This window comes from Paralichthys olivaceus, chromosome 22, assembly GCF_024713975.1.
Source record: "Paralichthys olivaceus isolate ysfri-2021 chromosome 22, ASM2471397v2, whole genome shotgun sequence".
In the NCBI taxonomy this organism is placed as follows: domain Eukaryota; kingdom Metazoa; phylum Chordata; class Actinopteri; order Pleuronectiformes; family Paralichthyidae; genus Paralichthys; species Paralichthys olivaceus.
In genome coordinates, this window is record NC_091114.1 from 3209606 (window position 1) to 3234220 (window position 24615).

The 24615-nt window shown below is 42.8% G+C and overlaps 1 protein-coding gene across 4 annotated transcripts in view; it reads left to right on the plus strand.

Annotated features, from left to right (window-relative positions):
• Window positions 1-24615, plus strand: part of focad (focadhesin) — a 36960-nt gene that overhangs the window by 8149 nt on the left and 4196 nt on the right. For 3 of the 4 annotated variants that reach the window (XM_020100170.2, XM_020100171.2, XM_069518598.1), the window contains 32 exons: window positions 1661-1762; window positions 2669-2894; window positions 4201-4410; window positions 4510-4597; window positions 5444-5637; window positions 6266-6526; window positions 10353-10457; window positions 10719-10820; window positions 10935-11062; window positions 11964-12090; window positions 12583-12717; window positions 13075-13125; window positions 13452-13535; window positions 13699-13837; window positions 13973-14161; window positions 15043-15164; window positions 15246-15338; window positions 16042-16130; window positions 16752-16793; window positions 17241-17349; window positions 18203-18319; window positions 19176-19414; window positions 19502-19591; window positions 20111-20258; window positions 20384-20503; window positions 21136-21258; window positions 21687-21764; window positions 22526-22597; window positions 23782-23884; window positions 24008-24088; window positions 24209-24337; window positions 24411-24526. In XM_020100170.2, the coding sequence (XP_019955729.2) occupies window positions 1661-1762; window positions 2669-2894; window positions 4201-4410; window positions 4510-4597; window positions 5444-5637; window positions 6266-6526; window positions 10353-10457; window positions 10719-10820; window positions 10935-11062; window positions 11964-12090; window positions 12583-12717; window positions 13075-13125; window positions 13452-13535; window positions 13699-13837; window positions 13973-14161; window positions 15043-15164; window positions 15246-15338; window positions 16042-16130; window positions 16752-16793; window positions 17241-17349; window positions 18203-18319; window positions 19176-19414; window positions 19502-19591; window positions 20111-20258; window positions 20384-20503; window positions 21136-21258; window positions 21687-21764; window positions 22526-22597; window positions 23782-23884; window positions 24008-24088; window positions 24209-24337; window positions 24411-24526 (4012 nt within the window). Of the gene's footprint in view, window positions 1-1660; window positions 1763-2668; window positions 2895-4200; window positions 4411-4509; window positions 4598-5204; window positions 5329-5443; window positions 5638-6265; window positions 6527-10352; window positions 10458-10718; window positions 10821-10934; window positions 11063-11963; window positions 12091-12582; window positions 12718-13074; window positions 13126-13451; window positions 13536-13698; window positions 13838-13972; window positions 14162-15042; window positions 15165-15245; window positions 15339-16041; window positions 16131-16751; window positions 16794-17240; window positions 17350-18202; window positions 18320-19175; window positions 19415-19501; window positions 19592-20110; window positions 20259-20383; window positions 20504-21135; window positions 21259-21686; window positions 21765-22525; window positions 22598-23781; window positions 23885-24007; window positions 24089-24208; window positions 24338-24410; window positions 24527-24615 lie in introns of those variants that run through there. The other variant, XM_069518599.1, reaches the window with a different exon arrangement.

Below are 24615 nucleotides of genomic sequence, written 5' to 3' on the forward strand. Positions count from 1 at the left end.
CAGCACCCAGCAGGACCAGGGAAGGTTCGGGGCTCAGTCCGCCACACCAGCTCATTGCTCATGTGATGTTGATCTGGCTGTAGTGGTGTAGTTGGTCCTTATTGTCCCTTGCAGGCTTTCCCAGATAACCTGTGTCTCTGACCTGCCTGCTCAACGCAGTGTCATGGTCATTCGTTCATTTCAAATGAAATAAAGTTCCAATTGGAAAACCTATCGTTGCTTTCCGGATAAACTATGTAACTGTGACACTTTCTAAATTAACTCGACCCTTGGCAATTCTGCCGTGTTCATCTGCAGCCGGGAAACACCAACATCTTTAGAAAGATGCTCTGGTCCTTGCCGGTCTGGATCTCCACTCAACCACCCTCTCATTTCTGCATCGGGTGAGAGTAAGCTGCATCTCAAATCAAACGGAGAAAGGTCATCTTATTTGATAATCAGCCTTAAAAAGCTGGGCTTTTAAAAGACATGCTTATGCTTTTCATTGAGATCTTAACTTTCTGATGATTTGAAGAATTAAAAGATTGGAAACTAGACGAGTGTTAATGGTAATATTTTAGTCATGCTTGCCTGCTGTCATGCTTTCAGATAATGAATTTTAGTTTTCAAACCCCAAGGTCACCTCAGAGAACTGTGTAGCCTGCAGACATTAACAGGAAGCAGGGCGTTTAACAGATTCTACCTGGCTCATTTGTCTGCCAGCGCTTTTATTCAGCTGTGAACTTGGAGTTGAACCAAAAGGAGGGAGGTCTCTGTCTTGACTTCCTGCCTCTCTCTTTGTGTGGCGGCCGAGAAGTAGTGAACGGTGTGAGAGGCTGACGGATGGGAGCTGTATTGAAGCTGAAGGATTAAGACGGCCACAGGGAACCTGAGGAGGCGTTGGGGAGGGGGGGGGGTAGAGATGGACAGACAGATAACAACATATTCATGCGGTGTTATCTGGGAAGACAGGAATTCAGCTCTTACTGCAGGCTGCCACAGGCGCAGACATGCTCAGTCGCTGAACTTCCTCCCCACTCCGAAACATGCGATGATTGATGGAACACACATTGGTTAAGTGGAGCTGATGGCGGTGTTCACCCCCCAACACGCTGAACCTCTTTGGTGACCTCTGGCCTGTCTGTGAGCTGGATTCTTAACAATAGGCTGACACTTCACCTTGGATTTGACCCCAGTGTTTTGTCTGGACTTAATGGGTCTGCATATATTCAACAGTAATGGAGGCTATTGTTCATACTCACAGGAAAGATAGATACCGAAAGCCTGGTAGTGGGGGGACTGAGAATTTGAATTTCTATTTTTAAGTCCTATAAAACAGAAAGCTTCCTTTTGCAATTACGTATATTAAAATAGTTTTTTTTTTCTTAAGTTTTCTGAAAAAATATGTTTAATATCCAAATGAGGCATTATGTAAGTGGATATGCATTGCTTCGAATCAATATCCTCAACAGACAATGACAACAGTTTGTCACATTCTCTGTGTTTATATCTATCCTCATAACATTTGAAGCATGAACGGCTGCCGTGAATATGGTTTATGGTCCCTAGAGGAAGTAACCCTAATAAAACCTGTTTTAAAATCTGCCATACTTTGCCTCTAGATCTACTGGATCTGTCTGTGGTGTGAATATGGTCTTTGCTGTGTGCCCTTGTTTTACAGGAAAAGCCCTCACCCGTACATCACAGCCCTGGAGAACCGAGCCGACTGCTGGCCTGCGCTGCTGCTGGAGATGGACGATTTCATCCAGCAGGCTGCTGACAGGTCGGCCACAACAGAGGCCTCGAGTCTCGCACTCCTTCAGCGCATACATTTCAGAGGTGTCTGTGTGGAGCATCCATTCCAGATAACTCATCACACCGTGTAGCTGCTGTTGTGCATCAATGACGAATACATACAACCCACAGCACGTACAGTATGGAAGATACTATATTACCCTAAGTTAAAAGGTGGCTGTCCGATAAGAGGGAAAGATTCCCAGCCTGTATTTGGGAATGGCTGGTTGAATGCCAGTTGAGCACAAAAGGTCTCATCCACCAACCGTTCTTAAGAAGAAATTTCCTCTTAAAACCCACGTACGCAGCTTTTACGAAGATTTTAACATTCACCAATGTTTTCTTATCTCTACCCGAATATTATTCCAAATTCCAAACGTAATAGGCAAATGGGAGCAAATCAAAAACAGACCCTCCCACTAAAATATAAAAAATTATTCTTATCAAACTGAGGCAATTAAAAATAAAGGCCTGTTGAGGTATGTACGACCTTAGTCACTGTTTGAGGATATTGAAAAGATTCTATTTTTCACAAGGTTTAATGAAAGGAGCATTTCAGTCAAAGACCCTCTCTGAGGCGTACACATGCAATAAGTGAATGTGGCAGCACTTATTTGAAGGTCTCTGACTGAAAAGCTGTCAAATGAAATGTATTTGTTTTTACTGTTTTGAGTGTCTGGCAGCTCCTTTCAATAAGATTCTTTTTTTTTTTTTTTTTGCTCCAGCATTTTTACTCGTGCATTTTATTTCTCCTTTTCAAAAGTTGGAGAAAGTTATAATTTCAAATGTTGTCGACCTTTAAGGTCGGACTGACATCAGCCAACATTATGTGATGCCTCTGCGTTATAATTTTGACAGCAGTGACGTTAACACATCTTGGATTTGTGCACCACAGAAATGAACCAGCCTACATAACCATGCTGGCCCCCTTCCTGCAGTATCTGTACTGTGAACCTCAGCAGCAGCCCCAGCACGCCCTCCTCCGACACAGTCTCCTGCGGGTGCTGCTGCCCGTACGTCCAGGCGGTGCATCAGTCCTCCAGACGAAGGACGAGGAGAAGCCCTGCGCGGTGTCCGACAGCCTGCTGCACCTCCTCTGCCAGCTGGTTCCGCATATGCAGGTGACGCGGTGACGGTGGAATTGGATGCGTTCGGTCAGCGATTCGTGAGAGTCGACATCAGTAACGGCCTTAAATGATTTGTTTGTTGAAGTAAAGCGAGAAGCGAAAAGTTCCCTCTTAGTCACATCACCTGTTACTGTGTCAACAGAATATTTACTGAAACAAATATTTAGCATGGTTTTGCACCAGCCTCATTAAAAACAATGCATTGTCTTTTACTTAGGTTTAGTTTTTTTTGACACAACACTGGTGCTTGTTTATGATTTTTTTTTTTATTTGCCATGCAGTTTAATCTCTCAGATAATGCTAGTCTTGAAAACTTTCCTTAGAGCAGAAAGAGATTACACATCCCCTGACATTTCCAAATGGTATAACTGATAGCACTGCTGGAAGCATATTGTATTCACTTGAGAAAAAAGAAAATCTGGTTTGTCTTTCTGACCCAACGTCTGAATTATCTCGCTAATTCAGAAAAACAGACTTCTTTTTAAGAGAAAAATTGATCACACCTCGAAATCCTGCGAGAATTAATTAGACAATTTTCCTAAAAACAAAAAAAACAGTTCCTCTGAATTAATGCTGTGAATGCAATACGCTTCCTTACACTGCTGCAGCAAAGACCAGATCATTACCTGTTCTCAATGCTCGGACAAAGGTGGAGTAAAGCACCTGGTTGTATTAATACAGCAGTAATGGCTCTAGTAAATATAATGGCAGCTGAACAACCTCCTCCTTCCTCTAAATCTTTTCCTTTGCATCCCCTGACAACAGGTAGTTTCCACAGTTACTCCAGTTGTTCCACCGTCTCTGCTATCTGGGGAAAGCTAGCGATAGCTACCGGGGGAAACAAAAGCACTATCATCTTCCTGTTTTGGTTGAGCGACAGCAGATGCACTTCTTTTGTGCTGGAAATTGAGCCGTCACAATCCCAGAGAGGTTTCTCACCTCGTGGCAGAAAGCATCGCACAGTGAAAGTGACGTTTATGGGAAACCAATTTAAATGCTATCAGCGTCATTATTTTTTATTTTAATCAAACAACAGGAGTCTATCACCACTTAAAAGCTTTTAAAATCTCAAAATGAGGTGACTCCCAGTTGAAGTTTCAAAAATAATCTCGGAATACAGCAGATTTTCTATAAACAAATTTTATTAAAATAAATGAAAAGATGCAAGAAAAACATCTACAGTTTTAAAAATTCAGCCCAAAAACTAAATGTGAAAAGAATGTTTGGCCAAAATAAATCTAGACCTTCATTTGTAGCATCGTCTCATGTAGTTATGGAGGTGCTCTTTCTGTGCTGACAGGTAAACAGCGTGGAGGCGGTGCTGGAGCTGTGTGAATTCATCAGCGCCCTGCTTCAGGTTCTTCTTCGATCCTCGGAGGAGCAGTGGAGGTCTGAGAGAGCCCGGCTGCTTCTGCAGCTGCTGTGTGCATGTCAGCGCTGCCTCAGGTTAAACAGAGACTGTCGGCCGCTTCTCAAGTTACTACTGCAGCTCCTGCCCGCCTGCCAACAGGTGACATTGCAACGCCCATTATCATAATCCGGAATTGTTTTGCTCCATGGACCCAGCGGTCAATATCACAATCTCACATGGCTTCTTTGTGATGTGTAGGAGCTGCCAGTGGACGAGCTGATGATGGGTGTGGCCCTGCTCCTGCTCGAGGCCCCTGCAGCTCAGCAGACCGGCCTGCTCAGTCTGGGTAAAACTGTCTTCAGCTAAATGAATGTGTGTCTTTGAGCAGCGAAGGGTGAGAGAGAGGTTCCTAATACTCACAGAAAGGAGTTTGCAAATGTAGAATATTATCACAGCAGGAAAAAAGTGTCACTCACGGGCTAACAAGCAGGATTATAGCATTCATGTTTGAAATATATATATCTACCAAAAGAGTGCTAACTGGGCATCGTTGGTTCAGGGGATAGAGCGGGTTGTCCATTAACTAGAGGGTTGGTAGATGGATCCCTGTCTCACCTTTTCTGCGTGTCCTTGGGCAAGATACTGAACCCCAAATTGTATGAGTGATATATAATAGAGAAAATGCTGCACATACACTGCTCAAAAAATGTAAGGGAACACTAAATCGTCACAGTATAACAAGTACAGCAAGTTTCAGGGATATCAATCTGTCCATTTAGGAAGCACGAGTGATGATGAATCAGTTTCACCTGCTTTGGTGCAAATTAAAGTGACAACAGGTGCAATGGAGAAGCAAAATCAGGACAACCCCCAAAAGGGGATGGTTTTACATGTGCTGGCCTCAGACAGCTGCTCTCTCTTTGTCCTTCCTGACTCATTCTTTTTCTTCAACCGACTATAGAATGCATGTCAGCAAAGATTTTCAACTTGAACAATTTGTTCATCAAGATCTTATGTTTGATTTAAGGGTTCCCTTCATTTTTTTTTTTTGGAGCAGTGTAGATGCTCTGTATGAATGTGTGTGAATGAGTGGTCATCAAGACTAGAATGTACTTTATAGATACAGATTTACTTTACAATCTACTTTATTCATGTTGACTAATTGGATTTGTTCTTGGTGCCTTCTTGTCAGCCCTGAGTTTGGCACCTGAGCAGGCTGAGCTGTCTCCCTGGCTGAGTCCGGTCCTGGTTCTCCCTGTGCTGCAGCTGCTGTCCTGCTCAGAGCTCACCGAGCCTCTAGCTGACCGGAGGACACGCAAACTCAACCACAGCCTGGCACACAGCCTGCTCCGCGGCATCAGCAAGCAGACGAACGAACCGCGACAGGTAACACTGAAGCCGGATCAATTTTCTTTATTCTGCCCCTGTGGAAGCAGCATCTGAATGGGAGCTCAGAATGAGTTGTCATTGGTTACAGGCACATGTGTTTTTGTCTCTGGGCGAAAACTCGTCACAGTCCAGCCTCTCATACGGCTGCACAGGATCAGGTGCAGTTAGTTACCACAAATCAAACACAGGATATGTGGGGCGAATTAAAATTATGGCTGTAAACAAAACGGCATGACTAAAAAAGGCAGAAATCAAAACAATAAGGAGGAAAAATAGAAGACGTTGCTAGTTTTGCTGTCGACGGAGGACTCATGTTTTTGTACTGTTTCCAAACTGTTCTTTCTGAAACACTGTATCGTATTTGTTGAAATCCTCTTCACGTCTTAACTCATGATGTACAGACCTCCAAATACAAGTACCTGCTTTAATTCAGATTTTCTATTTTCATTTATTGTCCAAGATACAGGAGGTTAAAGTGTTAGAACTTTGCCGGCCATGTTTTAGAAGGCAGTTTAATGAAGCATTTCTTTTTTTTATTTGGTGGTTCGTTTGTGTATGTAAGTGTAGAATTGTTCTTATTTGCATCAAGGAAAATAAGTTTTACTCTTTCATCCTCTTCTCTCAGCCTTGTCCACCATTGGCTCTTCCGCTCAGCTCCTGGTACAGTGAGCTCAGCGTGGCTCTCTCCGTCCTGCGTAAAGTTGCAGATGATCCAGCTCTGGCCGCTGAATGGCTGCTGTCGGTTTGTTCGGCCGTGTCGTCCAGCCAGCGGCTGCCCTGCTCTCTCACCCTCATTGTGACCTATCTCATCATTACGGGTCAGGAAGACGTCTGCCAGCTGGCTTTGGATGCAAGCCAGGCCTTCGCTGCAGCCGACCCCTGCCAGGTAGATAATCCACACGGCTCAGTTCATTACGCGGCGGCAACTCAACTTAAAGCTGGTCTCTTAAGACTGAATATTTGAACAAGGTTCTTAAAAAAATGTACTTCCAAACAGCTTTTCTCACCTTTTTAAAAGCTCATCAAGCATGAACCCAAATACGTGAGTCATTTGAATTTGTGAAACTCGATGATATGTGTTGGCACAGATTTTTTTGTGTGGGTAACTGTGCTAAGGAAAGCAAAAGCCGAGATGTGAAAAAGACATTACAGTGTGCATCAATTAAGAATCTTTTGTCATTGTACTGCTGCAGACAACAATACAGAGAAAAACTGTCTCTGAGATTTGGAAAATAGAATAAAAGCATTAGAAAATAAATAAGAAGAATACTGAATATATTTCGGGTTGTTAATGGAAAACAGTGCAGCCCCTAAGACTTTTTTCGACTGCTGGATTCTTCAGCTACTTAAGTGACAGATTGACAGAATTATTACTTCTGGCTCTCGCGTGTAAGTGACATGTGGAAACACGTCCCGATATCACCTCAAGACCTAAAGAAGGAAAAATCCTTCACAGACCTCTTTTTGAATAAGAGAGTGACTACAGAACTGCCATGATAACCACCCACGGTCAGTTCAAGAAAAGAAACATTTCAGTTTAACAGAGTTATTTTCATTTCACACCAAAAAGCTGCACTTTCTGCTCATCTTTGACATAAAGTTTTCAGTTTTATTGAGGCAAATAATCAATTTGCAGTGTATCTAACTTGATAAGTGTTTGTTAAATTCTGCTGATTTGTTAGCAAGCTACCTGCTAAGATACCGAGAACTCTTCTACACCAACATTAGAAGGTATACTCAGGTTTTGAAACCACCCAAAATAAGGCGATAACCTCCTTCACCATTGCCAGTAGAGGAGTTTGCCTCCGTTCCCCCCCCCCCGTCGCTGTCTTGCCACATTAATGTGTTCACCCAGGTGTCACGTTTCATCACTGCTGATCGGAGCTGTTAAAAACTCCTGTCTGCTGCATAGTCACTGAACCCGAGAGTGATTGATCATTGAATCTATTCCGATTGCAGACAAAAGACAGATGTTAGCAAATGTTATTGGGTTTTTGACCAGTGGAAAAGGGGATCAAGATAGCAAGCACAATATACAGATTAATTTCGAAACAGAGTTTCATACGGATTCATTAAACTAGGTCTGTATCCAACCATTCATTTGTTACACCCCTTATGCTTTGAGGGTCACAGGGAGCAGACCGGAGCCAATCCCTGCTGCAAGACTTTGGAATATCACCAGCCTGACGTAGAGAATCAAAAAGCTATTCACACTTGTGTGTACTGACAATTTGGAACAGCCACTTAACCTGCATGTCTCCGGACTGTGGAAAGAATCCAGCATAGTCGGAGAACACCCACACAAGGGGAGGGCATCCCTAACAGGCAATTGGAAACAATAAAACACAGAAATGATGGAACTAAGAGACATTGTGACAGCATTAAACAAACTGGACAGTATCCTTTCTCTAAAAGAAGAATCGACAAATGCACTGTGGGGTTGTCCACTGGCCCAGAAGGCAGTGGTTCGATGCCCGGCTCCTCCAGTCCACATGCTGAAGTGTCCTACTCTGTTCTGTCACAGTGTAAATGTGTGATAACACAGCATATAGGGAGGTTAGCGCTGTATGTCTGTATATGTTCGAGTAGGTTCATTTCATTTGTGGTGTCAAGTAAAGGACTCCGAAGGGACGCTAGGGAGAAAAAGGTGAACTAGTGGTTCAGAATGGATAAAATCTCTTTTAATGTGTATGAGTTTGGTTTCACTTAAAATATTTCGATATTCTTACATTCCTTGGACATAATTTGCTGTTGATATTGACTTTGAAATTCAGCCCTCACCTGCTTTCAGCCGCTGAATGTTGAGCAGTCATATAGAGAGAGAGAGGGGTTTAAACTGACAGACTACCCTGTGGCCCTCTGGGATTGTAAATGGAGAGTCACCAGCTCCAGAAGATGATGTGAAATATCACATGGTGTTATAGGCTTCTCATTACTCGGGCTTGTTAGACGCCTCCGAATATTCCCCTCGCTGGTCTAATTGCTCCCAGAGTGCCACTTTGTGCAGTCGTTTAATGTGTTGGTAGAAGGTTATGGGCATATTTGAATCCAATGAATTTCCCTCCTCACGGTATCACATCCCCACACATCTGCCTGCTCCCTGCCACAAACGCTCAAAGCACCTCTGCAGTATCTCTTTGCTGCAGGAGATGGTGTCAGTAACAAAACTAATATAACTCTGAAAACAATATATATAATTATGGTGTATTAGAAAATCATTTCATTGATTAAGAATCAGTAGCATGCTTTTCAGGGATTCAACTTGATGAAAATCCCCAGTTTCCTTCCTCTCCGCCCCTCCCGCTTCCTCTCGAGCTGTGCATGTGAAGTGGTTGCTATGCAACAGCCAAGATGCAGGGCAGCAGTAAGTGCTTTTTGTTAATTTAAGGCTGTTGCACCAAGGACCCTCGCCAGTTTCTTTTTCGACCCCAGCACTAAAGGGAATGATGTAGTGTTAAACCCTGCGTTGCTCCTCATTCCAACGTGTATCTGTAAGGATTTCATTGAGCCGGGTGCTCAGCAGACCATGACCGAGGGTCAGACCATCAGGGAAAAGAGAGGTGGGAGAGCCCATAACCTGGGGTGGTTCATTTGCATGTCTTGATGTGGTCGCCACAGCTCAACCTGCTGGTCTCTGTGCATATACATATGAGTGTGTGTGTGTGTGTATGCATGCATCAGTAAATATATTTCTTTTTGTTATTTAAACTGCTATTTAATGTGTGTGTGTTTGTGTGTGTGTGTGTATACACATTTTTCCAGCATCAACACTGACCGTGTCAGGACCAGTAGACCTCATGGGGACCATAGCCTGGTCCTAATGAGGCGGAATGTTATTTTCTGAGGTCCTGGTAAATGTGGTCAGGTTAAATTTAGGGGGTTGACATGAGTTGAGCTAAGGTTATAGGGAAAAGGTGTGGTTAGACTGGCCACAAGGAATGGAAGTCAATGCAGTGAAAAGGATTGTGAATACAGCACCGGCATATTGTCATCCTCATAAAATTAAGCAAACATTTGGCCATATACACATCCAGCAGACACAGCAATATTCATTTTGAGTTGTAAGTCTCTGATGAATGGTAAGTCTTGTATTTTTCATTTTTATTCTTGGTTAGTCTCCACCAACTCCTGCTAAATGCTCCATGGGCTCACGCTTGTCGCTAACCTATTCTGACTGTCGTCTGGTGCGGAGCGGGTAGCGGACATTGGCCTCAGTACCTGCCCGAGACTGTGCTGACCACAATGAGCTTTAAGAGGCTATAAATTCCCACCAAGCCAAATAATTCTTCGATATTTCTCTTTGGATTCATCACTTTTAATCTTTCATCAATGTGGCTTCAAAACCTCCGGGAAATTGGACCAGAAAATGAAAATCAATCAACAAAAAAATAAAATGAGTACCAGTAAAACACAGGTTAAAGGAGAAGTCTTTTTATTTTTTATTTTTTTTATAACCCCTTCAATTCCAGCATAAAGGACCTTCATGTTTTTTTTTGTATTGAAAATTCAGATGGCAACCCTGCCTCTCGTCTTGTGTCGTCTGTAATTGGCTCCAGTTCCCCTCGCAACACTAATAGATGGATATTATTGATGGATGTAAGACGCTGGTCTACAAATGTAGCACATTTGCATGTAGGAGTTTCCTTCAGTATCCTTCCCTGCTTTAAATAAAGATGTTTCCTTTGTCTGAGCAAGTGTTTTTGTGTGCGCAGGTCCCCTCCCTCATCCCGGTTCTGTTGTTCAAACTGGGGAAGGACAAGAATCCCAACGTGGCTCATGCTGTGCTAAACTGCCTGCCAAACCTCGGGACTCATAAGGTACCGAGCACCTCTGGCCTTTACAATGAAGATGGCATGGCACGAAAACTTAAACCGCTGCGTGTCCTCATCTCTTTTCATCTCCGTACACCACCATTATTCAATTCATACATCCTCTTTGAAGATTCTGATTCCTATTAGAGTGTAATTCGTATTCTGAAAACAAAACAAAAAAATCCTTGTATGTGCAGATGTGAGGATATGCAGAAATCTTTGGATAATCGTGTCCACTAACACGCACCATGTGCTCGAATGTTCCAGCTCTGTGTCCCCATGGTGCTGCAGACTCTCCACATGCTGGCCAGCGCCCCCAAGCTGAGAGCCTTGGCAATGCGCCTCATGACTGCTCTCTGGAAGAAACAGGTCGGTAATACTAAATGGTCTACAATCATTATATTCAATATATTTCATTGATTTTTCCTGCCTAGTCTTACTGAACACCTCGTCCTCACAACTGAGTGTATTCCTCCCTGTAAGGACCGAGTTTACCCGGAGCTGCAGCGTCTGCTGGGTCAGCAGGACAGCAGGGTGGTGGTGGGGAGGGACGCCCAGTGGGAGCAGATCCTGGCCAGGGCTGCCTGCCTCAGGGACATCTGCAGAGAGAGGTCGAACACGCACAAATGCATGCACACACGGCGTGACATGGTGGAGTGGTGCCTCCGTGGCACGAGGGTCTAGTGCAGGGGGTCACTAACAGGCAGACAGATTTGGACACAGACGCTGTCCTTTCCGAACACTATAACAGAGAAATCATTGGGAATTGTTACATTTTGAAAGTGAGTGTGTTTCTATTTTAACCGGCGCAGGTTTTCCAGTCTTAAGGAAACTGGTTTAGCGGCCCAGAAAACTTGCAATCCAATTCTGACTGTGTGTATCTCACCGAAACGGGGAGAGACAAAGGAAGGATGGCCAGTAACAAGGGAGACAGAACAGTTGAATGTTAAAAGCAGCAATGGGAAACATTACTCCACCATTCCAGGCCAGATTTAAAATCCTGGCAGGACAAACTAAAACTCACTTCTCTCTCCGAACAAGAAAAGTGGTGGTTGGACATCAACGGGAAAAAGGAAAGAGGAAAGAAGCAGTTAAAGCTGTTCAGTTGTTAGGAAATGATACCCTTATACCCTTTTTATGTAAGCTTTTTCAAAGATTAAGCACTTTATTTTAATTTGCACATTTGAATCCTTTTTGTTAGGTATTTTATTTTTACATGAGATGAGAAAATTGCATTTATTTATTTAAAATCTATATATCTCTTATTTATAATCCCTGACTGTAAATATTAAATATTATTGCATCATACTTCCTTCTATCTATCTTTGATATGATAGTCAGTTGTCGACAACACATGGACGTTGATATATCTAACATTTCTATATATATTGCACTGAATTGTAATGCTAGTTAGACATGTGATACATATGATGCATTTTGGACCTCTTAATTTAAATTGAATACTGCTGATCTGTGTGTGTGTGTGTGTGTGTGTGTGTGTGCTTTTGTTAGGCCTTACCAGCATGGAGGTGACATGTTGGCTGCTATTACGCAAACTATGAACCAGTGCACCAGACCAGACATGGCAACCCCAGCTGCTCTCGCCCTGCAAGGACTACAGGAGCTGTGCCGGGCAGAGGTCGGACACACAACAAACACACACTGTGTATTTGTAAAGCACCATTTAAACAAAAGGCAATACATTAAAAAGGCTTTACACTTGTACTTAAAAGACAATAAAACCAAAAGTAATAACAAGAAAATGAATGGCTAGAGATTATAATTGTAATTTATTGGTAAGTCACAGTGAACACAATTTTAAAGCCCTGATAGAAATGAGCAGACAGTTTTTGCTTGTATTCAGGAAGTTTGTTCCACAGGTGGGGAAACTAAAAGTGCTTCCTCTTACTTGGTTTTTGTTTGTCCATTCAGCTTCCATAAATCATTTCTCCAGACTGTGTGTGTGTCCTGTTAGTTTTGTCCCACCTGTGCAGGACAGCCTGTTCCTTTTATCCTACTTTAAATTAATTTATGTTACCAATCTCCAAATATAGAAGCTGAACTAACCCTAGCTGAGATCATATCATTATTAGCTGCATTCCACTGAGCTCAACAAGGTTTTATTTTCCAGGTCGTGGACATCATCTCAACATGGAGGCGTCTCGGCCCAGAGCTCAGCTGTGAATCCCGTCCACTGATGGTCAAAGCTGTAGCTGAGCTTCTGGCTCTGGTTCCCCAGCTCATTGTTAAATCAGAAGAGTATGAGGTATCTGATCTATGATTCAAAGTTTCTTTAATGCACCTTCAGAGCTTTGTTTGTGTCTATTAGTATGCGTGGGCATCCGCAAGGCGGTTATCCCACAATTAATGAAGTTCTGTCTTTTACTTAACGTTAATTGACGTTAAAAGAAAAGTGACGCCTGAAGCTTTCTCAAGAATTTTTCCATCTAAAACACTAATACTCGACACTGCTCTTCCAGTGACACGCAGAGCATTGGAGAAGTGGCTGTCGAGAAAAGATAAATAGTTCGATATCGGACTGTTCTGTTCGTTACAATTAGTAAATGAAACTTAGAAAGTTACAGTTAACCTAAAGAATGACTTATCTGTTTTTTTTTCTCAGAAACTGAAAGAGGAGGTGGTCAGCTTTCTGTGGAATTATGCCGTGAGCAAGGTCTGTGCACTGAAGATATCTGCTGTGTGTGTCTGTGTGCGAGAGAGATAGAAAGTGTTCCGAGGCAGAACATTCATGCCACGATTTATGCAATTTTACAAAACATTTTCTCAACTTTAATTCCACATATCATATCTGTTATTTTGACGGATAAAAAAAAAACTGCAGTTGCCAGAAACAATCCACAGGTTTAGCAAAGGCAAAGACTTTCTTAAAGCTGCAGTAATCATTGTTTTTATATTTACACCGGGTCAGATGTCTATTCATAATTTAAATCATGTTTCTCTCTCTCGCTCGCTCCCTCGCTCGCTGTGTGTGTTTAACAGGATCCAGAGGTGGCCAGCTGTGGCTACAGGGCTTTGGCAGATTTTCCTGAAGCGGCTCACACAATAACTCTCCTCCCTGAGGCAGTAAGAACAACCGTTGCAATCTCTTGAGTCTATTTAACAAACAATTTACTGCCCTAGAATTAAATGCAGTGGTTAAAAAAAAAAAAAAGAAAAAGATGTTTCAAGATTTGATCTGTTTTGACATAGTCCTGTTGTATCTGCTGCTCCTCTGTCTGATGTGAAGGCCAGGCCGGCTACAACGATCCCTGAAAAAGAGGAGGATGAAAATGGGGAGGAGAAAGAGGAGGAGGAGAAGGATCTCTCCATCCCAGGATCCTCTTACGTGAAACTGATGGCTCTCACTCCTGTAGCTGTTCTCCCAGGTGAACAAAACTGAAACTGTGCTCAAAGATACTTCATGTCTGCCCTGGGAGATTGATCCCTCACACGCGGCTCTCTCCGAGGTCCCCCCTGTTAATGGGGTCCTATCTTGATGTGCTTCTTCTTCTTCTTCTCAGCCTTTGAGCTCCTGTTGACCTCCCTGGTGAAGCAGGAGATGAGCCAAATGCCTCGGGGGGTGTACTTCTCTGCCCTGAGGGGGGGGAACCTGCGTTCGGACCAGGGTAAAACAGTGGCAGGAATCCCAGCCTTCATGCTGAAGACCTACGAGAAAAACAAGCAGCCTGGGCTGAAGCCTGGACTAGCAGGTGATTCAATGCGTCCGCTCTGCCTGTGTGAAAGCTTAATGTGGTACATCTTTGAGTTGAGATGAATAGCAGTGTTGATTCTGCTTAGTGTATGTTGGATTATGTTTGTTTGCCCTGATTGGTAAAGTGAACTTGCTCCTCTGTGTTTGAGCCTCTCGTACATATGCAAATGACTTTTAAATCGCTACATCTGAGATTTTTCCGAGTTACGAGTTGCCATTATTTTGGTTTCGAAGTTACTACCGCCAAAGGAGAATCAGCTCACCGAGAATACTCGCAATGTACTTCTCTGGTATTTGATGGATCGTTGATGTAAACTTTACTGCCATCTACTGGACCAGCATGTTTGTATAAGTGTTTAAAGTTGCTCGTCTGGACGGAGATATTTTGTAAAACTAAAGTTGTTTTTTTTTTTGGTCACAGTTTTTAACCTCATGAGTATTTGACAGGAAACTGGTGTTGTTGTTCTATTTTATGAAACATTTATCTGTATTGGTCAGACTACACGAGTTGGCTGATAAGTAACAAGTACTGAAACAACCTAGACGCACAGTTATACAGTGCATCTATGTGCAGCACTTTCTTTGTGGTACATACATCACACACTGCCACCACAGCTGTAAGGGGCAATTTGTGTGGGATCAAACTGCCGACCCCATGGTTACTGGACGACCCACTCTACCTCCTCGGCCATTACCTCACAACCACGCACGTGCTTGCACTTTGCATATAACTAAATGAAATTGTGATCATAAATTTGTCTTAGATTAAACCAAAAAAACACTAGACAGGTAATATGTTTCACTTGATGGTGTAGCAGAGTTTAACTTGAAGTTGTGGTTTGCAACTACAGCCCAACCTTCTATGTGTGTGTGTTGCAGCTGGACTGCTGCTCAGTTACGAGCTGCCCGTGCAGACGGACCGCAACGGCAAACCGATTGATCGCTTCCTTATCAACCGCTGCCGCAGCTACCAGCAGACCCTGACAGCTCTCATCCACGAGGTACACACAGTAGAGATCTATCCTTCCCCCGCCTCTCACCTCTGTAACTCAAACCTTATTCTACCTTATTCTGGTGTGTAGGTGAACATTCAGCCATCTGAGTGGCACAGATCGCTCCTGTTACCCCAGGCCTGGAGGGGTTTTATGAGCCGAGCTTTCCACGCTGTCTTACAGGTTTGTGCTTCCGCCAGTTCACGGGGTTGATTATGTATTTCTAGAAGAAACGTTCTCCACACACTGTTAATTACAGATGTATTAAACAGAAGACTGGATCCAACCTCATCGGGGCGAAAGCTATGAAAATGAGTATTATCAAGAACAGCCTGTTGTGCCATCAAATCGTGAAATGATCATTTAAAAAGACCCAGAATGCAGCATATTTAAATAACCATTAAATTTTTTTGCTGTAACTATCTTTTCAAATGTAATTTTAGCCAGTAGCTTTTTCAACACTGTACCAAACTGCCACACAGAGCGTATACAGTGGGAACTACACATTTTGTGGCTTTGTGTTTTGCTTCGTAGACCAATATCACATTTTTGTTTCAATTTTGATTTTTGCAGCGATTATGATTCTTCAACCTTGAAGAATTTTTTATTTTTTTTTGAAATGACTATTTTAACATATCATGCTCATGGAAAATGGAGGTGATATTTCTACATGATTAAATGATTTCATTGCACACTGTTTGTCTTTGCGTTACATAACTCCAAAGCAGAAACATTCAATTCGATTCTATTTTACTTGTGTCCGGTCATGTTTCGGACTATTATACTGCAATTTAAATGTTTGCCTGCAGTGGTGACTTTCAAAAATCCATTGCTTAAAAAAACTATGCATTGTTTTTCTGTGGTTTTGGGTTGTCTTTGTGTTCAGGGTCGACGCGCTGACATGGAGCTGCAACAGAAACAAGGCAAAGAGAGTCCAGAGGAGCTGCAGTATAAACAGCACTGTGCCTGGCTGTGGTGAGAATCACTGCTACACATCACACACGCTTACGCACAATCACACAAATACAGTTTAATACTAGAGGGGCTTCAGAAAAGTTCTTAATGTAACATGTGATTACATATTGTAATAGCTACCACAATTATCCTTTTAACTAGCAGCCAGGTTGCTAATTTATTTAGCTGTAATAAAAGAATAATGTCAGTCAAATACGATGACACAGGCAAGCGGCTGCATAACATCTTGGACACATTTAATTAGCAGTTCACATGAATAAAATATTAATAATTAGTTAAAAATATTGATATTTCTGGAAATGTAATGTTAAGATTTAGGGCATCAGTACAAAATATAAACTAAATAAATATACTACACCACTTTATAAATTGAACTTACTGGTCTTAGCCTTCAAATTTGTGAAAGTAGGTCAGACGTCTTTGAAGAACGAAGCACTTGCTGTGCACAGCCGAGTAATGGATGCACCTGTCTGAGATGAAAGGTGTGTGTGTGTGTATGAGTGACTTTGAACACATTCTGCTGTTCATACATGAGTGCATTAGCAGAACGTCCTGTCATGACATGCATCTGACTGTCTCTCTCTTTTTCTTTTTTCCTCTTCTCCTTTTCGACCCTGTCAGGGCCAGAGATCAGCTGACAGACGTCATCAAAGTCGCCACAAAGTGAGTTCTCGGGCTTGTGACTACTGTTTTTTTTAGATCCGCAGAAATGTTCTATAATGTATAACCTGAGGTGCAGTGGGAACGTACATCAGAAATGTTGGCACAGGTCTTCTCTCACACAGCAAAATAGTTTTTATATGGCCCACATCCCACATCTGGCCCACATAACCAGTGGAATGGTGGTTTGCAGGGAGTCGATTCCTGTTTACCACAATGAAAGCAATACTGTGACAACCGAAGGGGCCAAAGGTAGCCCGAATTTGTTTTTAGCACATGGGCCACTTGGGTTCACTTCAGGCGTCAGTGGGTCACTTTAGGCTCACATCCATTATTGCTGGAGCAACAAAAAGGCCAGAACTGCTGCATCATTGTCTGAAGGGGTTCGAATCCGTACGCGGTCGGGCTGAGTGTCAAAACTGACAGTGGGGCATGCTGTGTGCTTTTCAGGGACAGTCCCGTGGTTCAGGGGAACTCCATCCTGGCTTTGAGCGGCCTGGCCGCTGTCCTCGCCAAGTATGAGAGCAACCTTCCTGTTGACAGTGACGGCAGCCTCGGGGTGAGAGACTCAGCATTTTACTTTTATAGTATGTCTTTCATTGTAAAACAACTAAATGTGAAGTTGTCATCAGGTGGTGAGGAGTGTATGCTGGTGAGTTTATGTTAAAGTTAATTTATTCTTTTCATTTTACTTGTGTTGAATTTTTAATCTAATTCAAATTAAAATAGCCAAATCATTCTTATTATTAGCAAAAGAATGAGTATTATTAAAGTTAATTATTACTGGATATTTCGACTTTGTAGTTCGGTCCATGCCAGATTTATTAAGATGGAGGAAGTGAGGACTATGACCTATGCTGCAGCCAGCCACCAGGGGATGATCATCGTGGTTTGGCTTCACCTTTGGAAGCTGCCATGTCCTCCATGTTTATATACAGTCTATAATTTTCATTGTTAATCCTCAGTTTGTTGCGACTCAGATAAGTTCTGCAGCCCAGGTATCAGTGCACAGTACAAATGTACCAACAGTCAGATGAACATTCCTATGTCAGCCCAACGTTCATGATGATGTGACAATGACCTGGACAGGTGACATCATCTGTCCCTGACCTAACTCTCCTTTTGACTGCCTTTAACTTCCCTGTCACAAAAAAAGGAACAACACTTCTCCTGACACTACTCTTATTCTCTGTATCTGCTTTGGCCACACTGGCTCAGTTGTCCATCACCGGCTCAGTGGATCTACTCACTTATAGCCACAAGATGGCAGTGTCTCTGAAATGACAACCTTTTCATGAGTTAATTACATCCCTGTCTCACCAAATAAAAGAACATGTATGAAGTTGTGCAGGTGAGTCTCCATTACAGTGATGTAAGGCGTCCTTCAAATGTTTCCTGACTTGTCCTTGTAGGCTGGACCAGAGTTTGTCCCCACAGCCAGCTGGTTGTCCATGGTGCTGGAGACGCTCCTCAGCATCATCAGCAGCAGCTACAGAGCCAGGGGACAGGTTTTCCCATGGTTCCTGCATGTAAGTGTCTTTCACAATAAAGGGATTCAGATCTACAATAAGTCATTGCATTCAAATATATCTTTAAACAGCAACACAAACTCAAATGAGTACTGGGGGCTGGTAATTCAATTCATGACATAAAACTCAATTTATTACATTTTTTTGTGACTAAAATCAAAAATGATCATGACTTGGGGTTGTAAAGAGAAAAATCCTCACTCAGATTTTATGGATTCTTTCCTGGCTCACGTCTCATCCCTCCACCAAGTTTTATGGAAATCCGCTCTGTAGTTTTTTTGTGTAATGCTGCTGAAAACAAACAGACACAAGGAAGGGGGTGAAAAAAAAAATAACCTTCTTCTCCGAGGAAATTCTTCTATTGTGTTTGGATTATTGTAAAACATACAGCTTGTAAAAGTCAGTTTTTTTAATGTTAAGTTTTTTTTGCTGCGGTACAACGTAAGAACATCTTTTTACTTAAATTCCCTCTTTAGTTGCCGTATGGTTCTCACTGCTGGGTAATGATCTTGTACAGTTTGTAGTTGTTCCCAACACCTGTCAACAGACATAAAGTTGAATAATCGGGGGTTAAGGTTTAAGAAGTGATCACATCACGGCCAGTATGGAGATAATAATTAGAACAACCAGCAACTCATTTAATATACAGTGGGGTCCAAACATCTCAGATCACTATTCTTTCTTTTTTAAGAAAAAGGTGAAATATCCATTTATTGCTGCAGCGTTACATTTTGCTGATTCCAGGAGAGAGAAGTGATTGTGGTTAACAAAAAAAAAAGATGTGTAATGAGCAACTGTGACTCAGGAGAGAACCAGAGAGCCAGTAACAAACACTCGGCATCCTCCTCTTCCTCAGCGTTCCTATTCAGGTGAGAACACGGCGAGTGCCATCGCCCGCTCCTGTGCCAGCCTGGCGTTGTCCTTGCTGGTTCCTGTGCTGGTGGTGTGGCAGAGGGACGGCCTGGTCCAGGTGCTGACAGCTCTGAAGGCCGGTCTGCCGGGCTCAACCGCTGCGGACGACTCGCAGGCTGTCCAGTTCCACTCTGGCCTTGCACTGGGCATGGTGCTGACCAGTCTGCAACACCAACGCCTCAGGTATGCTTGAGAGCACCGATTCGAACACACACTGAAACTCACTGCTGTGCTTGATGAAGGTTTCTCCTGTCCGTCTGTGTTATCCAGTGACGTCTCCGTGCAGAAGGACACAGATCTCCTCCTCAGCGCTCTGGATGCTCTGCAAAGCTGCTCCTTCAACCCCAACCTGGAATACAAGTCAGTGCTTTGTCTTCAGACGTGATGTACAAGTATTTGTGCGTACACAACACAAATAGAGGTGTAACAGTATCGTTAAAGAATCTCTAATATAGGGGATATGCAGGAGGCTCTCCCTGTCCACTGAATGCACATGTGAGGAGAAGGTACATTTCTCCCTCTAAGAAGAATGAAGGGACATTAGATTTTTTTTCAGTTTGGATATTAAATCAATGCTATATTTGCCTCAAATAAAATGAGACCTTTTTGCCCAGAATCTGCCGAAATGATTATTTTGGTCATTTAGTCCAATTTATTTTGGAATAACTTGCCAATGCTCTTGTAACCAATTTGGTACAACAGCATGAATAGGAAGTAAACAGCCTGTAGAAGGACTGTGCTATGTTATTATTAGATGTACCGCTCATAGTCATATAATGAGCCAAAAGATTGTTCCACAGTTTGAATTAAGAAGATTTGACAGCTCATATTTAGTTGCATGACCCATTCTTCTTGTTCTCCTTCATTCCTCCTCCTCAGTACCGGCTGTATGTTGGGTCTGGGTCTGGTGCTGGCAGCTCTGTGCAGCAGTGGCCAGAAGGAGCATCACGTCCGTGTCACCCAAACTCTGGACAAACTGCTCGCAGACCTGCAGGAGAGCAGTGGGCAGGGACGCATGCTGCAGGAGGTGCAACAGTCGCACACAAAAAGCTTTATTTTGCCTTAATAGACCAAAATGTAACGCAGCGACAAGACATTTATTCTAAAACGAGTTGCAGTTGTGGATTAGTATCGAATGTGTGTGTTGTGCAGGTCTTGGCGTATGCTGTGGCGTGTGTGAGCGTGTCAGCCTTCAGCGGAGGCCTCATAGACGCGGCCAAGGCTGAGGAGGTCATGAACACTGTGCGCACCCTGACTGAGGAGAGCCAGCAGGTCAGTGTGTTGTGTCTGGTGGGATTAGGGAATAAAAATGTATTCATGAACACACACATAGTTGCATGCGAGTTTAGTCAGTACTTAACGTAGTAACCCAGCTAGGAGTCTGTTTGTTGTGGATTGAAAAATGTTCTTCCGTTGTTACTGTAGAGTTTTATGCCTCCGCTTCGGGGACAGTTTTCAGGTTGTCTGCCTCATTCTCTCGAACGCGATATCCCAAGTAAGCCTTACAGGAGTCCTTTCACATTTGGCACAAATTTGCACTTGGACTCAAGGATTGAAGTCAAGGTCGTGTTGGCCTCCCAAAGTATTTTTTCTTGCATGTGATATCTTAAAATCAGTGAGTGAAAATTTGCTACAAACATTTTCTTAGACGCAAAGATAAACAGGTCAAGTGACCAAGTTGTTTCGAAAGCAATACATCAGGAATGCCAAAAGGGAATTTCATTACATTTGGCACAAACAATAATCACCTGTTGAGATCTTAAAATGACTGCTTCATGCACTAAGATGCTGATCTTGTGTAACAGCCTGTTACAACTCAGGCTTTTATATCATATATTATCCACTGTATCATTGACATTAAAACAAAAAGGTTAAGTTTTCACTGCTTGTGTAACTCTGTCCAGACCCCAGGGTTCGCTCTGGCTCTAGGCTTGGTGGTCCACGGCCTGTCACTGTCCGGTCACGGTAAAGCAGAGGACATTCACCCTCGACTTCTGGCTGCCTGGATCAAGATCTTACTGGCCGAGGTACTACAGTTTCTTTCATGATTGTGCCTGCGTTAAATATTTATACAACACCACCAGGGTTTTTCCTGGCCACTTTTTAAATTAGGGGGAGGTGGTACTGAGCCCTCAGACCAGGGGTGTGGGGGGGGGGCGCAGGAGTTCCACGCCCGGGGCAGTCACCTGGGAGCCATGCATAGCTCTACTGCCCGAGGCAGAGCACACAGAGCCGGGGAGCTGACCCAGGGAGCCCGGGCAGCTCCACACCGCCACCAAGCCCGGGGCAGACACCTGGAGAGACATGCCCAGCTCGAGTGATCATTTTGAGTCTTTTCATACATGTTTGGACCTTTTTATCGGCTCCGTCGGTAATTAACTACTCCTCTCTGTATGTCTGTCTTTATCGCTGCGCACTGATTTACGTCATCTGACAAATAGTCTTTGTGTTTCAGGGTTGTCCTACTATGCAGCGACTGGCTGCTGTGAACGGCCTGGTGGCTTTAGTGGGATCTGAGAGTTACCTCATCCAGGTAAGAACCCCCCCCCCCCCCCGTTGAAAAGCAGATGTTACTTAATTGTTTGAGAGACGGCCACTTAGAGGCTTTTTTTTTTTTATTAAGTCCTTTTGACATGTGACAGTACTTAAAGCACTGATAATAATAAAATACATGATGGCTGAATTTCATTCAGGTTCAGGGTCCTGGTACGACTTACAAGTCAAAATGTTACAGTCTGTCCTCTATAAACACTTGTTTCTATGTGGGAATATGGAAAGTTTTTTTCTTTCTATCAGATATAAAATAAGAAAATGTATTTACAGTATATTTCATATTAAAATAAATAATAAGGGAACTAAGTCAGATAATGAGTCAGGATGTATGCCGTGGTCTACTGAGTGAAAGTCCTGTGTTTGACCCATGTTGTAACACAACCTCCTCAATGTATAGTTCCTGACCCACAACCTCTGGCTGAAATTAAAATATCGAGACAAAAGAAAGACATGACAGTGGTGTTCCTGAAGTTTCTAACACACAATATATGTGTGTTGTGTTTAAAGTGCATGACGAAAGTAAAAGTGACCTTGAATCGAACGCTTTTAGTCCTAATCAGACTGGGGTAGTGGTGAAACATGTTTCAAGAGGGAAACAAAATATATAAAAGTCACTTGCCTCTCAGGGTTTCCACGGAGGAATAATCTGATTATATTTGATTGATTTATGTGTGTTTGAGTGATTGAGGCCATGACTTTTTTTTTTTTCAGTTCATCCTCAACCTTTGTCTTGTTTCACAGTTAAAAAGTGAGTCGGAACTTTCCTCCCAGCAGCAGAACAGACTGAACGAGGTTATTCGAGCCATCACACAGGTATGTCACACATTTTATCATCAATAATGTGAAATCATCCCAGTGTCATTATTATTACCCCACACCCTGTCTGTCTCTGTCAGCTAGTATCAGACACTTCACTCTAACAAACAGGTAAGCTCTAGTTCTGGTTGACAAATCATCGTATTCATGAGGATTAACCTTCTGTTCTGTGTGGAGCTGTCCTATAGTGCCACCCTCAGGAAATCTTTGTAACTATTTATTTTCAGATTTGCATTTGCTCCCCAGTCGACTTTAATTTTCTGATGATTCTGCCTTCATACCATATTTCCTACTTACACAACATCTTGCGTAATATGACTGAATTGTTGACATGATGTTGGCGAAGTGATTTTAAACCAATCTATCTATCAATTTTGATTTGTATAGCTCATATTTACAAATCACAATTTGCCTAATAATAGGGCTTAAAAAGATGTGACATCCTCTGCCCTCAACAGCAAGAGTAAGAAAAATTGCAAAAATAAAAAAACTATTTAAATTTCAGTGTGTAGGATTCAGTGAGATCTAGTGGTGAAGTTGCATGTTACAGCTGAATACTCCTCACCTCATCCTCCGCTTCCAAACATAAGAAGTGAACCTCTGGAGGCCGTCAGTTGTTATAAAAACTCAAAAGGTGTTTAGTTTGTCCACTTTGGACCACTTAAAAAAACATGGCGGCCTCCATAGGGGATCCTCTCCCAATGTAAATATAAAGTATTTCAATATAAAGGGCCCATTCTAGGGTAAAGAAAACAATTATTTGTACAATTTAGAAGAAACACACTAGTGAAAACATCACTAGTGTTATTTTTTATCAAGTATCTGCCAATAGATCCCTTTCAGAGAGCCACATGTTAGGGATCCCTCTCATATCTGACAGACCCTAGTTCAATAGATGCCCTGAGTAGCAGAGCATATGGACAAAATTACGATATTTACAACATTCATAATAAAAGACAATGTCTAAGTCAAATAAAGAGGTGTATGAATATTTATACATGGGGGAAATGTCTGACAGAAATCAGAGAGGTATGGCCAGCAATGGTAGTATGGGTGAGTAGCTTATCTTGTATATCTAAGCAGTTTAGCTGTAATCATAATGTAGGATCAACCATCACGATCCGCGATGTTCAATCCACTTTCTGGCATCATTTTTTTGATTGAGTCTTCTTGTTTTACAGATCATAACGTTCTCAGGAGCCATCGGTTTACAGTCCAACAGCGCCTGTCTGGTGGGTCATTTGCATTTGGCCCACATGTCCACCAGCCACAGTCACACAGCAGGTCGGTGCAGCATTCATGATACGAACAGAATCTCCGCCACTATAAACAGCACCCAGTGACTGTCTATAGGAAGATGCCGTTTGCTGTGTTGTGTTTTATACGCTTCTTTTCTTCTTTTTTCAGTCCCTCTGGACTTCAGTTACCTCCCAGAGAAAAGCATCATCAGATCCATCATTGACTTCGTCTCAGAGGCTGGAAAGAGAGGTTTGAAAAAAAATAAATAGAGTATCATCTACGCAAACTATACGCTGAAGTACACGGTATCTCCGTAATTCAAAGCAATTTGCATGTTTTGACTTTCTGAGGCTCTCTTCCTGTTTCCAGGTCCAGAGTTCTCTCCTCCGGCTCTGGTGAGGACGGCTCTCACCTCGCTGGCATCAGTTGGGGCCAGTTTCCAGTACCCACCCATTAACTGGAGCGCTGTGCTGTCTCCCCTGATGAGGCTCAGCTTCGGTAAGAGTTCTCACTGATTCATATATTTGTGCAGAGTCAAAGCAGCGTGTTTAGATGTGTGGCGTTTCCACAGGAGAGGATGTACAGCATCAGTGTGTGGTGCTGGCAGCGTGTCAAGCTCAGTCTTCCCAGAGCGCATCTCTCTTTCTGGGCTCCTGGCTGTCACCGCCGCTTGTGCACAGTCTCAGTGTAAGTTCCACCTCAGTATTAACAAAACATAAAAGCTGTTTTTAGACATGAACTCTGGAAAATGTCCACACAAAGGTTGTCGCTACATA